Raw genomic sequence first — 19230 nt, 5'->3', positions numbered from 1 at the left:
TAAATATTATGTGATCAAATTGCAATGCTTATTTAATTAGGGACAGTTTAGTCAAATTATCTAGTTTTGTCTAAGAGTTAGTATTTTCTTAAAGGGTGTGCAAATTGCTAATTTTGATTTAGAGGGAGTAATAAACACTGCAAAAAGACATTGCTAAAAATACCTGGACAATACAATATTACAACTGATTGATGCTTTATGGAGCACTTCTCAAACACATATCTCTAAATGGGCACCTTTCTGATTTTGTGATTGAGGATTGAAATATGAACGAGCTAGTTTTTATATTGGACCCGTTTTAGATCGGGTCCGGGTTAACGGTGGATGTGTGGTTGAGGTTGTAAAGGAGGAAGTGCGCAAATAACGGATTTCAGAACCCGCACTAATAAATTCCATTTTTTTTTTATTAAGTTTCTCCACTTCAAGATAGCTTCAGCAATGTAGAAGTGGGTAGCTGCACTTAAGGCCGGGCATAGTTTAGGCCAACCCGAAATTCGAACTTTTTTGGATATTTGATTTGGATCATTGGATTATGGATTAAATTTTGAATTTTGTTTGGGCAATTTGCAGGATTGTCCTTGGCTGGGGGTGGCCTTAAATTTTTGTTCCTCAATGGTGATGTCTCAACTTTTGTCAAGTCCCAAATTTTGCGCCCATGATTCGATTTACTTAAATTACGCTGCGAATTTTTTTTTTTTTTTTTTTTTTGAACATCGAAATACAATCGAATATTAAGCGAAGGAAATGGCAAAAGCTTAAAAATACCACCAATTTTTTTCAGCAAGAAGTTAATACAAGACGTTACAAAGCACCACCCCACAACTGTACTAGGAGACCCACTATCATTTACTTCATTGTCGATAATTATTGTTGTCTTGCTATTGCAAGACTTTGACTATTGACTTTCTCCAAATCATTTTGGGCAAAACTTTAAGGACCAAAAATAAAAGAAAAAAGAAAATACTCCCTCCAGCTCTCCCGATAAAAAAAAGTGTCCACTTAACTTTTTTTTTTTTGGTCAAAAAGAATGTCCACTTATCAAATTAAAAAACTACTAATCTTATTTTTTTCAGATTTGTCCCTATTAAATGTTATGTGATCAAATTTTAATACCTATTTAATTAGAGACAGTTTAGTCAAATTATCTAGTTTTGTCTAGGAGTTAGTATTTTCTTAAGGGGTGTGCAAATTGCTAAGTGGATACTTTTTTTGATTTGGAGGGAGTAATAAACACTGCAAAAAGACAATGCTAAAAATACTTGGACAATACAATATTACAGCTGATTGATGCTTTATGGAGCACTTCTCAAACGCATATCTCCAAATGGGCACCTTTCTGATTTTGTGAATGAGGATTGAAATATGAACGACCGAAGTTTTATATTGGACCCGTTTTAGATCGGGTCCGGGTTAACGGTGGATGTGTGGTTGAGGTTGTAAAGGAGGAAGTGTGCAAATAACCCATTTCAGGACCCACAGTAATAAATTCCATTTTTTTATTTTATTTTAAGTTTCTCCACTTCAAGATAGCTTCATATATGTAGAAGTGGGTAGCGGCACTTAGGGCTGGGCATAGTTTGGGCCAACCCGAAACTCGAACTTTTTTGGATGTTTGGTTTGGATCATTGGATTATGGATTGAATTTCAAATTTTATTTTAATTTTGAATTTCGGATCGGATATTGGATTTAGTACTTCGGATTTTCGGATATCCGAAAATTCAAATTTTTTATATCTTATATTTGCCCTATCCAATTTACGCGCAATACTAATTAGTCCAAAGGTCCAATAGATTACTACCCTACGGCCATACCCATAACAGGTGTTCCCTATCATCCTCCTTCTTGTCCATCCTACTTAGCGTGCAACACTGAAGGTACTTCACTACTTAGTGCAACACTGAAGGTACTTCACTACTTTTAGAATAAGGAACCTCTGATAAAACGGAGGGAATAATGTTAAAGTGAACTATGTGGACTTGATATCTTTGGTTTAGTGATGACAACTCTTTGCGGAATCCACATATTTTTATCTCTAATTTGGTTTCACATTATGCTCTGTAATTTGATAACTGGGATACATGAATTTCGTTCCTAATAAGCTTGTCTTAAAGGTTTAAAAGTCAAAACACAAAATCTAAAATATCCAAACCGGTTAATCTAAAATCGAACTTAAACAGTTAGATCCGATCCAAGCTTATTTGAATTGGATTTGGATTATAATTTCTTCAATCCAAAAATTGGATTTGGATTGTAATTTCTTTAATCCAAAAATCCAAATCAACAGTTTCATTCCAATCCGAATGACCCAAACGCCCAGCCATAGCGACAATAGGTGGACGCGGTCTATTTACCTTTAAGTTGTATTACCAGTCATTATGGAGGACCAGTTGCTTTAGCAATTTCTAGTCATCATATATTTAATATTTAACTTATTTTAGGTTCTATTAATTTTATAACAAATATCTTCAACATGCGTTGAACTGGAATGACTATGCATAGATCACTTCTATTTGTGTGGTCTATTCTGTGTAAAATTCAGGTAAAAATGATTAAATTTAGCTGAAATTCAGGCACATATGATTGAAGTTTTGTTATTTTACCTGAACTCCAGACACATATTTAACTTAATTCCACAACATATGGCTGAAGCTTAGGCAAAATAACTAACTTTAGCCACATCTGCCTGAACTTTAGCCATATATCTGAAATTTTATCGAGTCGGTATATTTGCAAATCTATATGCATTGCACGTATGAGTTAAATGATGATCCCAAAAATTGGTCTAGCTCTATGCACTTCAGTAAGTTCAAAAGGACACACAGTGATCCTGATTTCTCAGTACAAATGCATGCAGGTGAAATCAAGAATTGCACCGCAAAGACTTGGGTTTGGAAAAGTCTGCTAATTAAATATAAATATATATCCAATGATTTTCAGCCTTTAATTGTCAATTCTGCAGTGAATGACCAGCAATAAGGACTTTTCTCCTCAGGTTAAGGATCATTTTCTCATCAATTCTGCAGTGACCAAAATTATCGTTACGTTTCACTAACTTGTGACACTTACAACTTGTAATGTAATTTTGAGTTTTCAAATAGGGAAAATGCATAAAGTCCCTCAAAACTTATCCACTAAACTTACTTTAGAACTTTAAATTTATAGGCGTTTATTTACCCCTATTCTAGTCTAAAGTGAAATTAATAACCTTTCCCAACACTATCCAATTTATGTACATGAGTGTTATACACGCGCCTCGCACGTGTATAACACCAATATATACCATTTTTGTTTTTGATGGATTTTTTTTTTTTTGTTCTTTTTTATTTTTCAGTTTTTTCCTTCTTGAACTTTTTCTTCTTTTTCATATACATGGCAGCTGCACATTTATGGGAGAATATTCTTTTGTTATGAAATTTCCAACACACAAAAACACCTCGCTCATAATTCAAATTCTCACCAAGGTAATTTATAGATGAGATAGATATATAAGGGAAAGCAAGGTGGCTGGGATTTAATTTTCCAGTGAAGGTGGGACGGTTTCAATCTCTACTTTTGAATCTTATATTTCGATTAACAAGGGATCTGGGAAAAGTATTTTAGTCCGTGTCTTAGAAAGGAAACATACATCAAGTAATTTATGATTAAAAAAAAGATGACGCCGGCGAACACGTTTTCCAGCCAACCAAACCCACATCTAATTTTTATCTAAGAAATAAATTTGATCTTCATTTTATTATGTGTAAATATTAATCCATGAACTAATTTTATTTACAAAGAAGACGCAGATAAGGAATCTCATGATTTTAATGGGTAATTTGCGTCTGAAACATTTCATTGATGCTAATATATCATCTTGGAAAACTTATGCCCTCCAGTTGTTTAGCTACTATTTTTTCATAACTGTATCATGACTGAGATAATACATTGATGCGCAAATGAATCAACTTTGGTTAAAAAACACAAACAAAGAAAGAGAAACTGAGAAAAGAGGAAAGAAAAAAGAATACTTAAAATAATTTAAAAATTATAATTAAATATAATTAGTTGCCATCCAATTAGAAGATGACATATGTACAGTTTGGACCATTTTTTGTGTTAACCTTTCCTTTTCACACGCTTGCTACACAAATAAAGTTAATAACACTTTCTTTACTGCAAGTCTAATTTGTTAAGGAGGTATTAATTTCACTTCATTAGAATAGGTATCATTATACCCGTAACGTTATATGCTAAAGTAAATTTAGTCGACAAGTTTGGGGGGACTTTATGCATTTTCTCTTTCAAATATGTAAATTTAACTTTTAAAATAATTATTTTATATTGGCTCTGAAAATGAGAAGAAAAAAACTAATTAGGAAGCCTGGAGTACTTGATTCTTAGAGCTTCAATAGAATAGAAAATTTTGGGATTAACTACCTCCCGTATCACCTACATATAGATGTTTCAATATAGGCAAGATACTGGCGGTGTTAATATAAGTCGATCAAAGTATGAGCATTCCATTCCATTTGAGCGTTGTAACGTTGCAACATGGTCATACACACATGCAGTGAGACGATCACTAGCCGCTTATCTTTATTTCAAAATACAAGGTAAGGTTGCGGACAACTAACCTAATATGGTCCGACCCTTTTCAAGACCTGCGCATAGCAAGAGCCTAGTCCATCACGCTGCCCTATATATCTTGGTTTCCCACAAGAGAAAACTGCAAATGTGGGAAATAAATGAAAGTCATCCACGGGAAACAGTCCGGTGTTGGGACAATGCAACAAGTGCAACATTTGCAAAACATATAAAAGAATTTTAAGTTTAAGCAGGGCAATAGGAGAGTTTTGTGCAAGTCTAGTTACATATAAAAGTTGATGATAATAGACATGTACCTGTGCCTAGAATCAGTCCCAAATTTGTTTTTGCTGCTGCAAGAACACAGTAATGATAGATTAATTCGTCACAATAAAACTTAACACAATGCACTTCCCATTTATATTGAAGGAACCAACCAACACACATCTGAATCCTTTCCAGAATTGAAATCAGACATACACAGGCAACCGACAAGCATCTTGTATGCAATACCTCTGGAGCAAAAGAAGCTGTTTTCGATGTCACTTTGGCATTGCCCTTCTCTACGAAGACAGTTGGAACAATTTAACGACACTTCCCAATCTTATGTGAAACTAAGAGTCAATAGATCAAACAAATCAGTAGAATTTGGTTCTGAAGGTGACCAATACTTGAAAGGCAATCAGAGAATTTTGTAGGAAGATCACTCTGTTCTTGGTTTATGATATAATATAAGCTAACACCATCACACCTCAAGTAGTTCTCGTTCTCAATAAACCATGAGAACGAGAGGTGCGTAAAAAAAGAATTAAGGAAGTTTTCAATTGGTGTCCTGTTATACATAACAAAATATTGCTGTTGTAACCATAGGACTAAAAGGACAAGAAGTCAAACCCCAAAATGTGTGGTAATTAATCAAAAGACACCATTCATCAGAGAAGTTATTAGCTGCTATAAGGATATTCACTTGGCTGCACACATTTTTTAATCATCCACAGCATAATCAAAATGCTTAATTCAGCTGTATATTTATGCCTAGATCATCAAGCAATACTTTTCTGTGCGTTTGGTAATCACATGAAAAGAACCTAAAGCACGGTGCCTAATCATAGCATAAGGTTCTGCATAATTATACTGGAAATTAACTGCTAGATAGGGGCTTACTGGTGGGTTTGCAACTTGCAATATGAGGCCTGTCAGTACAGAAACAAAAGAATTCATAATTTGGTATATCAAATCCGCAACGTCCTCTGCTTTCTGCACACTCAGTGCAGTTACTGGCTGTCCAGCTCAATCTAAACCTCCTTCTCATTATCGATTGATAGTCAAGAACTAGATTATATCCCTCATTTCCGAGCATTTCTACTGGTGCCATTACATGATATTTGCACACTTGTAATGCTGATTTTTGCACACTTGTAATGCACACTCAAAGCTTTCATCCTCAGCAAACATTGCAAGATCACCCCAATTGTTTCCATTTTCTTCACCACAACCAAAACCAATCTTGTGCTTCAAAAGATGCTCGGGTATCGATCCATTACAATTCGACAAGTAGATTCTCGATTCATTAACAAACTTAAAAGGGCGATTATCGAGTGACACATTCTTGATCTCAGAAACACAACCATTGCTTGTAGTTCCATTAAAGACTGAATTTTTCAGCTGAAAAGTACCCACAATAAGCTTCTTGCTCATCTTGAATATAAAATGGAAAGCTTATGTTTGCACCATGGCTGCAATTTCTAGGCTGACATGCTACAAACTGTGGATCAACATCTAAAGCAGAACATTTATCTAGTTGTGGGATGAAGGAGAATATACAAAGGTTTAATGATGCTATCAAGATGTACCTGTTTTCTTGTTTCATCTGTGATCTTTAGCAGCAAAATATCTACAGCTAGACAAGTAGACAATGAAGAAGATATCACTAACGGAGGAGGACTAAAAGAAGTAGGTAGTTGTCTGATATCAAGATGGCTACACTTGGTATACACATTCTCTGGACAAAAGAGTTTGTCTGAGTTAATTTCTCAAATGGTGACTCAGTCAATGAAATTACTAAGCAAGGCCACTTTTTTTTTTATTGTAACAACAAATTCATCTAATTAAACAAGTCTGCCAAAACATAACTATGACCGGAAAAGTTGATTCCTTTGGGTGGATACCTAAGTTGACATTAAGCTATATACACCCGATGGTGTAACAAAGTTTTACACCATCAGATCACCTTTATAAAGATTGCAAATCCCATTTTTTAAGAAGGCTTACCGGTAGATATCATTTGGGTGATCTGATAATTTAAGAAGTTGTTACACAAACGGTATATATAATTTAAACTCATTTAATATTAAATGCTTAATTAGAGCTGCCCTGCAGGATAAGTGATACTGGCAACCAGATGCTTCTACCCGCGTTGAATGCTAAGGCACTTTTGTAAGATATAAGTACAACCAACTCATATGAAGTTTTACCATGAGCAGGTTATCTGCCCCTAAGAGGATGGAACAACAGAAGTCCTTTGAGAATTCAACAAAAGGTTATGGCCACGATTTTCACTAAGGGGTGTCAAAATATAAAGGAATATATCCACGAAATAAGCCAAGGGGAGTCAATATATAGCATATATACATAAAAACTAACTTTTTACCTAACTATGCACGATTGAAACCCCTTGAATTCTGGTTATGGCGAGACGAGCCGTTTATCATTAACATAGGTGTCTAAGTTTCACCTAATTTTTTGTTCTTTTCTTTTTCCTCACAATAACAAGACATGTTTTTTCCCTCTCATAGTCAGGGGTGGAGGTAGAAGCTCGACACGGGTTCAGCCCAATAGCTTTTGCTCAAATATTGTACTTGTGTTAAAAAATTCATTAAATATGTATACATATTAAATTTAGAACCCAGTTATTAGTACTTGAAGTCGTGTCGTTCTGAAAATCCTGAACCCACAAAATTGAATCCTGGCTCCGGCTCTGCTTGTTTACAATTTTTCAGCAAGAAGTAAACACAAGACAGCAACTACACATTCTCATTTACAAAGCACCACCCCACAACTGTACTAAGAGACCCACTATCATTTACTTATTGTCGATAATTATTGCTGTCTTGCTATTGCAAGACTTTGACTGTTGACTTTTGACTTTCTCCAAATCATTTTGGACAAAACTTTAAGGACAAAAAAAAAATACTCACTCTGGATAAAAAAGAGTGTTCACTTAGCATTTTTTTTTTTTTAGTCAAAAAAGAATTTTCGCTTATCAAATCAAGAAATAATTAATCTCATTTTTTCAAATTTGCCCCTATTAAATGTTATGTGATTAAATTTCAGTGTCTATTTAATTAGGGAGAATTTAATCAAATTAATTAGTTTTGTCTAGGAGTTAGTATTTTATTAAGGGGTGTGTAAATAACTAAGTAAAGCACTCTTCTTTATCCGAAGGAAGTAATAAACACTGCAAAAAGACATTGCTAAAAATACTTGGACAATACAATATTACAGCTGAATTGATGCTTTATGGAGCACTTCTCAAACGCATATCTCCAAATGGGCACCTTTCTGATTTTGTGATTGAGGATTGAAATATGAACTAGCGAGTTTTTATATTGGACCCGTTTTAGATCGGGTCCAGGTTAACGGTGGATGTGTGGTTGAGGTTGTAAAGGAGGAAGTGCGTAAATAACCGATTTCAGGACCCACACTAATAAATTCCATTTTTTATATATTTTTTTTTTAAGTTTCTCCACTTCAAGATAGCTTCAGCAATGTAGAAGTGGGTGGCGGTGCTTAAGGCAAGGTATAGTTTGGGCCAATCCAAAATTCGAACTTTTTTGGATATTTAGTTTGGATTATGGATTAAATTTTAAATTTATTTGGGCAATTTGCGGGATGGGACAACTACTTATATATACATTTTAAGGAGAAATATTTACGAAACGTGACGATAGTTTTATATTTACAAAATATGAAATTACAAACCCTATACAAAACATGCTTTTTAATTAAAATTTTTTTTAAAAAAATATGTTTTTAAATTCTTTTTTGCTCAAAAATTTATGTATGAAATGCGTATATCGCTCGAGGCGCTTAAAAAGTTCAAAAATTTAGTGTATGAAAAATGTATGAAATGTATATATCTCGTTCAAGGCTTAAAAAATCCGCTCAAAATTGTATGTATGAAAACAACATGAAATTTGTATCTCGCTCAAGTCTTAAAATTTCGCTCACATTTTTGTGTATAAAGTTACGTTAGATTTTCAGTAAAATTAATACAACTACAACAATATTGTATACAACTTTGATATAACATTCATGACTTAAAATAATTGCTCAAATTTTTGTGTATGACATGTGTATATCTTGCTCAAGGCTTAAAAAGTTCGCTCAAATTTTATGTATGAAGAACGTATGAAATGTGTATATCTAGATCAAGGCTTAAACATTACGCTCAAAATTTTATGCATGAGAATGGTATGAAATGTGTATATCACGCTCAAGACTTAGAATTTCATTCACATTTTTCGTATATAAAGTTCATATTAGGTTTCTGAAAAATTAATACAGCTATAATAACATTGTAACAACTTTCATACAATATTCAAGGCTTAAAGTTTTCGCTCAAAATTTTATGTATGAAAATTATATTAAAAATTTCGCTCACATATACACATTTCATATATTTTTCATACAGCTTTCATACACAAAAATTTGAGGTAATTTTTTCAGTCTTTGAGCAAAAAAATAAATAAATAAATAAATAAATAAAATATATATATATTAGTTTTTCTAAAAAAATTAAAATATTTTCTGGAAAAAAAATGAAAAATATATGAAAATCCGTCATGTTTCGTAATATATCGTTATGTTTTGTAAATAAGGAAAACTATCTATATATTTTGTACTAAAGAGTCTTAAGTAGGTGCTCTATGTAATTTTTCCTTGCAGGATTACTTTTTATTGGGGGTGGTCTTTAATTTTAGCCCTCAAATTGGTGGTTTTAACTTTTGCCTTAAAGCCCAAATTTTGCATGGATAGATTTGCAAAAATTCGCCTTACGAATATATATATATTTTTTTTTTTACCGAGCCGGGGTTCGAACCTACAACCTCGGGTATTAGGCGAAGGCAAAACTTAAAGACCACCAATTTAAAAAAAAATTAAAGACCACCAATTTGAAGGACAAAAATTAAAGACCACCCTAAATGAAGGCCAATCCGTGCAAAAAAAAAAAAATTATTTTAATTTTGAATTTCTGATCGGACATTGAATTTAGTACTTCGGATTTTCGGATATCCGGGAATTCAAATTTTTTATACCTTATATTTGCCCTATTCAAATTATGCGCAATACTAATTAGTCTAAAGTGTCACGCCCCGAACCATGGCCTGGGCGTAACACGGCACTCGGTGCCAGACTGCATGTGACCGAGCGAACCACATGGCTTTTTGAATTATCATGAGGCATACATGAGCGGAAATATAATATGAAACATGATAGGCTTTAAGAAAACATATGAAGTCATAGTAATTATAAAATACTTGTTTAAAAACAAGAGCGTGGATAATACCCCTAGCGAGCCAAAATGGCTAACCGACTTCGAAAGTCCAACATGACCCAATCTGTCTTGTCTAGTCTATGAAACCTCTAGTATGAGTACGAACATAAAACGTACTTCTGACAAGGCCCCCGCATACCTTTAATGCATCAATGACGTAAAGTAAACAATTGACTAAACCCAGAAGAGATAGGGCTCACCCAAAGCCGATACGAGAGCTGTCCCTGCGAGTGTGTGTGTGTCGTTCGTAAGTCGTGACTTGCATCGTGAAATGCAGGCCCCCAAGGCAATAAACGGGGACGTCAGTACTTTGAATGTACTAGTATGTAAACACATGAGAGAAATAGCAGGCACATGATACATAAACATGAAATTGAAACTGAAACTGAACATAAACATGAGTACTGTAAGCATGAAATAATCTGTAATACCGACATGAACCACCACGGGGAGAAACGTGGAGTCTGATCTCGGCCGATTATCGCCAATAAGCCATCTCGTACCTTGCCGGGGCACGAGACATGAACATGACATGAATGGATCCAAAATCCCTCAATGGGGAAAACATGAAGGAATCGTCCTAACCGGGCGAAGCGATCCTTATCCCACGTTGGTATATGTAGTTTCGGGTTATCCGAGCCTTCTCGTATTAATACTGACTCCGAACATGAAAATAACTCAAGACATGATTTCGAGTCTTGACATGAACATGGGTACATGAAAACACACACATAAATGCATATATACGAGCTTTTCACGAAATAAGCAAAATATCTCATACGCTGTGTTATAGAACCCACGGGATGCAAGTTATGGGTTTTCATAGATTACGATCGTTTCTCAATCACCAAAGCAAGAAATTAAAACTAATCAAACGGAATTATAACTGACTATATAATATACATCATGGTTCAAGTGTTTAGGGTTTATCATGAATATACCTAGAATCCTAAAACTTGGTGTCTAATCATGGAATACTGAAACATGGGGAAGAACAAGGATGTTCCCACATGTGGATAGCGCCTACATACCTTGACTTCCTGCTTTTGAGCGTATCACAATTTCCTTCAATCCGCTTCGAATTTAATCTATAGCAATACAGGTCATAGGGATTCTATATATAGCAACAACATCCGGTGCTTTGATCATCTAAGCATTTTATCAAACACTTGGTGGGCATGAAGCTCCACAACCTTCATTAATGGTGTTTTCTTCACCCAATCCCCATTCTATTACTTCTAGCTGATTCTACAATCTCAATTAGGTGTAATTAACATCATTCTCCATCCCCCATATGATTATAGCAATCTCAAGTCAACAATTCAAAACCCTACTATAGTTCGTGTAATTCTCTTTACTAAACCCATTTACTATTCTCCCAAGAACTCATCAATTCACTATTATGAATGATTAGAGTGTAGAAGCATTACCTTTTTGACGTTCAATCCTCTCTTGAATTTGGGTTCTAGGGTTTCCACATCCAACAATAATGTTCCAATCACAACTCTATGGATTAGAAGGGTTTACCCAAGTTAGAAAGGGATTAGTGGACTTGAATTCAACCTAGAATCATGATAAACTTACCTTGGAGGGTTCTGAGGCTTGGGACTTGTTCCCTTCCGAATTTAGGGTGATTTTCGTGACTAGGGATGTTAGGAAAATAAACCCAAGGTTAAATATAACTTAAAACGTGAAAACCCAACTTTGACCCGAAAACCCGACTGTGTGTTGGGGTCCGTGATGCACGGTGATCGCGTGACATCTGGTAGGTCAACTCGAGTTATGCGATCGGCCGCGATGCGGAGCCATCGCACGCGCCCACGCGCGACACGTATTGGTTCGTACAATGTTCGGTAAAATAGGTATAACTAACTTGTACATAGTCTGCTCAAGGCCCATAATATACCGTTGGAAAGATATTTCAAAGGGATACAACTTTCATGCTTTAAGTTTCCTCAAATTCCCAACGGATTTTCACGAAATTCAACTGGAAGGCAGACGTATCAAAACTAGCCGATTCTATAGACTTTTAAACGCCTTACTATTAGCCATATTGAGATGATCATATCTCCTTGCTCCGATCTCTATCGTCCTGGGTCCTTATATCGTTAGAAATCTATTTTTACGTACTACAACTTTCATTGAGGGTACTTTCCCAAATTCCCAACTAATCAAGGAGTTATCCTTTGCTAAAGTAGGCCTATCTCTTCTATCAACCATTTTCACAAAACATTCAAACCTTCAGTTTTTCCACTAAAACTCTAATGATATGAGTCTAACCTTAGTTCTAAGATACGGGGTGTAACATTATCTCCTTCTTGGGATCATTCATCCTCGAATGATGGTCTTTGGTTATAATCGCGCTATTTCGAGACTCTATGGAAGTTTGGCAACGTTTATTCTATAACTAAGATACCTAAAAGCGAATCGATCGAGCCACGTGATCACTGAAATGACTGAATGAATACATGATTACTGAACTGAATATCTACTGAACTGTCTGAATACTGAAAACATGGAGATTATACTATAAGGATCTAAATGAAAAGGTTAGTTATCTTCAAGATTTTAAACTTGCTCTTCAAAGAGATGGGGATATCTGGACTTCATGTCCTTTTGGCCTCCCACGTAGCCTCTTCACTTTTTGATTTCTCCATAGTACTTTCAGAGAAGCAATCTCTTTAGTTCTCGACTTGCCGATTTGACGATCGAGAATAGCCAGCACAGGATCTGCTCCATAGGACGGGCTATCTTTAACCTCTATGATTTACGTAGGAATAACAACTAGAGGCAGATTTTAAGTCTCCCATGAACTAACTTGAATAGATACATGAAATGCGGGGTTATGCAATGACCAAATTTTGTGGCAATTCTAACTCATAAGCCCCTTTGCCCGATCCTTTGCGGGGATTACATATATGGCTGATATAGCGGGGGCTAGCTTCCCCCTTCTTCCCAAATCTCGTAATGCCTTTCCTAGGCAAAACTTTCACACACCAATCATCAACTTGGAACTCCAGAGGAATCTACACACCGCGTATGTCCGAATAGGACTTTTGGCGACTCGAGCCGTCTTGAAACGCTCTTGAATCAACTTGATTTTCTCTGTCTTTGATAGACCAAATTTGGTCCCTAACAACTCTGCTTCCCCAGCTTTAAACTAATCAATCGGTGATCTCCGCCCATTTTAAAGGTTCTTGAACGCGTGCCATCCCGATTACCTTGAAATCGAGGACCTGAGAAAACTCAATGAGAGCTTGAATGAATATAAGATTACTAAAGCTGTTGAGATACTAAACGTGTCTATTGAGCGATTGAAGGCTAGCGAATGCGGAAACTAAGCGAATCTTTGGATTAAAATACGTCACAACAGGTGAATCGGATTAGCCCAATCTTGGATTGGCATGAATACGTAGTATTGGACTAATATCCGCAAGAACCGATAATATATCTGTATTGAACTAACATGAATATTATAACATGAGATTTCTTCGAATAGCGTAACTTGTCGACCATTTGTCCGAGGATGGTAGTCTGTGCTAAGGTTCGCCTTGGTACCACAATCCTTTTACGAAAGGATTTTCGGAAGTTCAACGTGAGGCAAAGCACCATAATGAAATAATGGACACTAGGGTCCCATACAATCTGAATGTTTCATTAACATATGACTTGGCATGTCTTACAGTTAATCGGCACTTAGCGCCACAAGTGCGGCATTTTTCTTAATGTCATTCCACCATAACCCTTAAGATTAAATCATGCCTCATGGAACGAGTGGTAGACACAGAATGGTGAGCTTCGACATAATTATCTCTGCGAGTCCATCTATGTCCGGAATGCATAATCCGCCTCGGTATCTCGAGGTACCATCATCTCCCTTGTTCAAAAGCTAAGGCTTCCGTTCGTGAATCCCTCTTTCATCTATAGCAGTAATAGGAATCACTAAACTGTTTTTTCTTTTCAACCATGACTAAGCGGGAATAAGCCATGTTACGGGGCAACAACTCCCACCCACCAAGTCTAAAGTCGAATTCCTAGCTTGGATAAGCGGTGAACTTCTTCACCATAGTTCTCTTAAACAACCAGTTGTACTAAATCATGATTTGCTTTTTTTTTTTTTTTTTTTTTTGAGATACTAAAATACTCATAGTCTTGTTGTGCGCTAAGTCTTTGACTAGCACCCTAAAGATTAGAGTCTCGTGCGGTAATGACACAACTTGTGACACACAATCAGGCATGATCTTATAGCTTTTACTGTGATCACCTAATTGATAGTAATTGAACTTGACACGACTCGTTAGAGCGATCATTCTACTCGGCTGGCCTCGGGTTTTCTCTGTTGAGGCATATTCCTTATGGAGACTATCTCGTTATGCCAACTTAAGCGAGCCAGGTTCTTTATATCTCATACTAACCCTTCGGGTCTTCAATTATCTCTTGACTTACCCGATTTACGCATCTCCCCTTGACCAAGACTAACGTCTTATACTTATATATTTTCTCTTTGATGGGATCCAATTAACGTTCTTTATCTTCTCCTCTCGTTCACTTTGTACTCTACAACGGTGACGACTTTTTTTTTTTTTGACTCACGCATCCCTCGAGCAATTTCTCATAGGGGAAAAACTAAATTTACTTACATGAACGGGTTGCTTCGTATTCATAACTAGCATACCTCCGTCTTAACGACTTAGTTCACGTCATTACGCTTATAAATCTTAGGACAACCCTTTTGACAACTCTTAAAAAGGCTATTCTTCCATAATGGTTTGCTCTCTTGCTTACCATTTGATTTCTTCTTCCACTAACAACTCTACTCGAACTTAACCCAAGCCCCTTGGTTTTCTAACACATTAGGATGTATCCGGTCGCCTGCTTTAAGATGTTCATCTTAATAAGGAAATCAAATCATATTTCTAATAGTTAACATTAAAAATTGCTAATGCATTGTATCTACTCAAAACTTACTTACTATTTTTTTTCCGTTAATCACACCTTAGCTTCATATTTTCTTATTAAATAAATAATACAAGTTATTTCTAACTCTCCCTCGTCATCGACAGCTATCCTATGGTCGTATACTATCTTTTACGAACTATCACACTTTAAGAAAGTTTCTATCTATCTTATATGAAAGATTGGAACAACTAAACCCAAGCTTTCATCATACACTTCAAAATCATATCGGATACACATTTTAGGATAAACACTTACTCACATAAATAGCTTAGAGAAGCCCCCCATCTCCTTATCTCTAATAATAATTACTTTTTATAGCAACTTACAACCATCGTCCTCAACTCGTCGACTAAACTTAACAAACTAAAACCATTCTCGAAAATTTAATATCGTCTCGCTCGTAGTTATTCATTTATTATTTACATTACCTCTTTTCTTAGGCGTAGTTCGTACAAAAATTTCATCGTGGTGATAATTGGGGATGCCTCTTTATCACGACCTGTTTGAAGCATCCAAGCGATCTTCGAGGAACTGAAATATCTGTGCTTTGCTTATTACGGCCTCGATCGAGCTTTCTCGAGAGAACTAAGAGGAGCCATAGAAATACACATTAAGGCCCAAACGCATACACTGTGTCGCTATAACACTTGTTGCACATAAGATTAGAAAACCTGGTGGCTCACATCGGTATGTGCAGTTTGAGAGGCGGTGCTCTTAAAATCTCGTTTCTCAGTTAATCCCATCTTTTTTGATCACATCTAGACCCTCGACCTAGTGCACTAGGCTGAGATGGGTGGGTCCCGATACCTTCCGTAGAAATCGTTCGCTCCGCCTTCTTTGGAGATACTCCATGATTACGCTTCTGTGGAGCTTAACTCCTTTTCTAATTTCTTCCGATATCTCTCCTGCTTGTATCCTCATTCTCCTTTTCTCAAAAACATCATTATCATTCAACTCACCATTCATTCTACAACACCTTTCTCGGATAACTTACACTTTATTATTCCACTTTTCACACGCCTGTCTCATTGTTACGCAAGTACTTTACAATTGTACCCCTATGGATAATCGACCTCGGTTGGGCCTTGAATTACACGGTTGTTAAACGCACGCATTAGAAATACGTAATTTGATTGGAAGAGAAGGTTACTTATTACTCTAAGACATGGCACGATGCAGAGAAAGAAATGAGACAATCCTGAATGTCTTGGTGGTCAATCGTTTTATATGTATGCGTCTCACACATAAAAGAGATCCATTTGGACACGGTTTCATAGACACACTTCGAACTCAGTCGGCCGAACCTAGGCTCTTAAACTTTGTCACGCTCCCGACCATGGCTCGGGCGTAACACCCGCACTCCCGGTTTCGACCGCATGTGACGAGCGAACCACGTTTGGCTTGCTAAATCATCGTAGGCATACATGAGCGGAAATATAATATGAAACATGATGGGCTTTAAGAAACATATAAAGTCATAGTAAATTAAAATACTTGTTTAAAAACAAAAGCGCGGATAATACTAGCGAACGAAATGGCTAGCCATTTCTGAAAATCTGACATGACCCCGGCCCGGTTGTCTAGTCTATGAAACCTCTAGCGTGAGTCGAACATAAAACGTCTTGTTTGAGACAAGGCCCCCGAGTATCTTTATGCGTCAATGACGTAAAGTAAACAGCCGACTAAACCACGAAGAGAATGGGAGCTCGCAGCGATACGAGATGTCTGCGAGCGGGTGTGTGCGTCGCAATAGTCGGTACTGCGTGTGAAATGCGGGCCCCGAGGCAATAAACGGGGACGTCGGTACTTTGAATGTACTTGAGTATGTAAACACATGAGAGAAATAGCGAGCACGCTGTAATCGTAAACATGGTGGTAAATGCCCGAATCTGGCCCGAACATAAATTTGAGTACGTAAATAATCGCTAATCTATAATACCGACGCCACCACGGGGAGAAACGTGAGCGATCTCGACTGGCACAGTCAACTAAGCCATCTCGTACCTTGCGGAGCCTGAGACATGAACATGATGACATGAATGGATCCAAAATCCCTCGATGGGAAAACATGGAAAGGAATCGTCCTGGCAGGCGAACGATCCTTATCCAACGTTGGCATACGTAGTTTCAGGCTATACGAGCCTTCGGTATTAATACGGCTCGAACATGAAAATAATCGAAGACATGATTTCATATGAATCTTGACATGAACATGGGTATATATATATATATATATATATATATATATATATACGAGCTTTTCACGGAAATAAGCAAAATATCTCATACTTGTGTTATAGAACCCGTAGGATGCAAGTTATGGGTTTTCATAGATTACGAGTCTCAATCACCAAAATAGTAAATTAAGACTAATGTAAAATTAATCAGAATCCATACCATAATATACATCATGGTTCAAGTGTCTAGGGTTTATCATGAATATACCTAGAATCCTAAAACACTTGGTGTGTAATCGTGGTATCGAAACATGGGGAAGAACAAGGATGTTCCCACACGCGGATAGTGCCCACACCTTTGACTTCACGATTTTGAGCGTATTACAATTTCCTTCATCCACTTCGACTTTAATCTATAAACAAAACATAGGGATTCTATATTAGCAACAATACAGCTGGTGCTTTGATCATCAGCATTTTATCAAACACTGCGGTGGGCATGAAGCTCCACAACCTTCATTAATGGTGTTTTCTTCACAATCCCCCATTCTATTACTTCTAGTCGATTCTACAATCTCGATTAGGTGTAATTAACATCATTCTCCATCCCAATATGATTATAGCAATCTCAAGTCAACAATCCAAAACCCTACTATAGTTCGTGTAATTCTCTTTACTAAACCACATTTACTATTTTCCCAAGAACTCATCAATTCACTATTATGAATGATTAGAGTGTACATTTACCTTTTTGACATTCGATCCTTTCGAATTTGGGTTCTAGGGTTTCCACATCCAAAATAATGTTCCAATCACAACTCACATGGATTAGAAGGGTTTACTCGGAAGTTAGAAAGTGATTGGGACTTGAATTGACCTAGAATTCATGATAAACTTACCTTGAGAGGGTTCTTGAGGCTTAACTTGTTCCCTCTCGACTTTAGGGTGATTTTTTGTGACTAGGGATGTTAGGAAAATAAAACTCCAAGTGTTAAATATAACTTAAACGCGAAAACCCAACTTTTGACCCGAAACCCCAACCTTTTGCACGTTGGGTCCGCGACGCGGGTGAATCGCGCAACATCACGCGGCATCACTTCCGTAGTCAATACTCCAGATTGTGCGATCGGGCCACGCGATGCGCGGAGCCATCACGCGCCCCAGAAGCGGTGTGGCTTGCACTTGTTGTTCGGTAAAATAGGCATAACTTCTTGTACATAGCTCTGTTCCAAGGCCCATAATATACCGTTGGAAGATATTTCAAGAGGCCACAACTTTCTATGTTTTAAGGTTCCTAAAATTCCCAACAGCGATTTGCACCACGAGGTCCGGAAGGCGTACGTATCAAAACTTAGCCGATTCTAGACTTTTAAACGCCCTATTTCGCCATATTGAGACTTCATATCTCCTGCTCCGATCTACGATCGGCCGGTCCTTATCGTTAGAAAGCTATTTTTATGTACCACAACTTTCATTGAGGGTACTTTCCAAATTTCCAACTAATCAAAGAGTTATCTTGCTTGCAGTAAGTTTATCTCTCTATCAACCATTTTTCGCAAAACGTTCAAACCTTCAATTTTTCCACTAAAACTCTAATGATATGAGTCTAACCTTAGTTCTTAGATACGGGGTGTAACAATATTAATATTATACGATTCGTTGAACAAGTATATATATATATTATGTACTTATATATTACGTATATTTCACTATTATATACTATATATAGCTTATTATGTTTTTATGTATATTAACTAATATATACTATATATAAAGTAATTTCTTATGTATAGTAAAACAAAAAGTATTATATATATACAATACATACAGGCATATTGACCACATACATTATTGTATACATTAGGATATATTGTTTTTTAAATATTAAATAATAAAAAATAAATTTAATTAAAAGTTTTTTTCCTACTTCAGGGAAAAAAAAAAAAAATGAATAATTAATAGGGATGAAAAGA

General features: G+C 36.3%; 1 protein-coding gene and 1 non-coding gene across 2 annotated transcripts; one reads left to right on the top strand and one right to left on the bottom strand.

Annotated features, from left to right (window-relative positions):
- Window positions 1–3777: 3777 nt before the first annotated feature.
- On the top strand, window positions 3778–3874 carry LOC132069092 (small nucleolar RNA Z101). Its single transcript, XR_009417660.1, has one exon. It is a non-coding gene; the product is annotated as a small nucleolar RNA Z101 (small nucleolar RNA).
- A 610-nt stretch (window positions 3875–4484) lies between these two features.
- LOC132067056 (uncharacterized) lies at window positions 4485–5960 on the bottom strand. Its single transcript, XM_059460210.1, has 3 exons — window positions 5729–5960; window positions 4882–5127; window positions 4485–4706 (listed from the first exon to the last, which is right to left on the bottom strand). The coding sequence occupies exons 1-3, from the start codon at window positions 5937–5939 to the stop codon at window positions 4615–4617; spliced, it is 549 nt and encodes a 182-aa protein (XP_059316193.1). The 5' UTR covers window positions 5940–5960; the 3' UTR covers window positions 4485–4614.
- Between the last annotated feature and the right edge of the window lie 13270 nt (window positions 5961–19230).

Source organism: Lycium ferocissimum, chromosome 8 (assembly GCF_029784015.1).
Source record: "Lycium ferocissimum isolate CSIRO_LF1 chromosome 8, AGI_CSIRO_Lferr_CH_V1, whole genome shotgun sequence".
Taxonomy (NCBI): Eukaryota; Viridiplantae; Streptophyta; class Magnoliopsida; order Solanales; family Solanaceae; genus Lycium; species Lycium ferocissimum.
The sequence above is the reverse complement of the archived record's forward strand: the minus strand, read 5'-3'. Positions and strand labels throughout refer to the sequence as shown.

What these genes read in the sequence shown, in the direction of transcription:
- LOC132067056 (XM_059460210.1), bottom strand. Translation starts at nt 5,939, where the DNA reads ATGGCACCAGTAGAAATGCTCGGAAATGAGGGATATAATCTAGTTCTT. An exon ending in TGCAAGTTGCAAACCCACCA is followed by an intron (nt 5,128 to 5,728) that starts GTAAGCCCCTAT and finishes CTGTCTTCGTAG; the next exon opens with AGAAGGGCAATGCCAAAGTG. An exon ending in GGGACTGATTCTAGGCACAG is followed by an intron (nt 4,707 to 4,881) that starts GTACATGTCTAT and finishes CCACATTTGCAG; the next exon opens with TTTTCTCTTGTGGGAAACCA.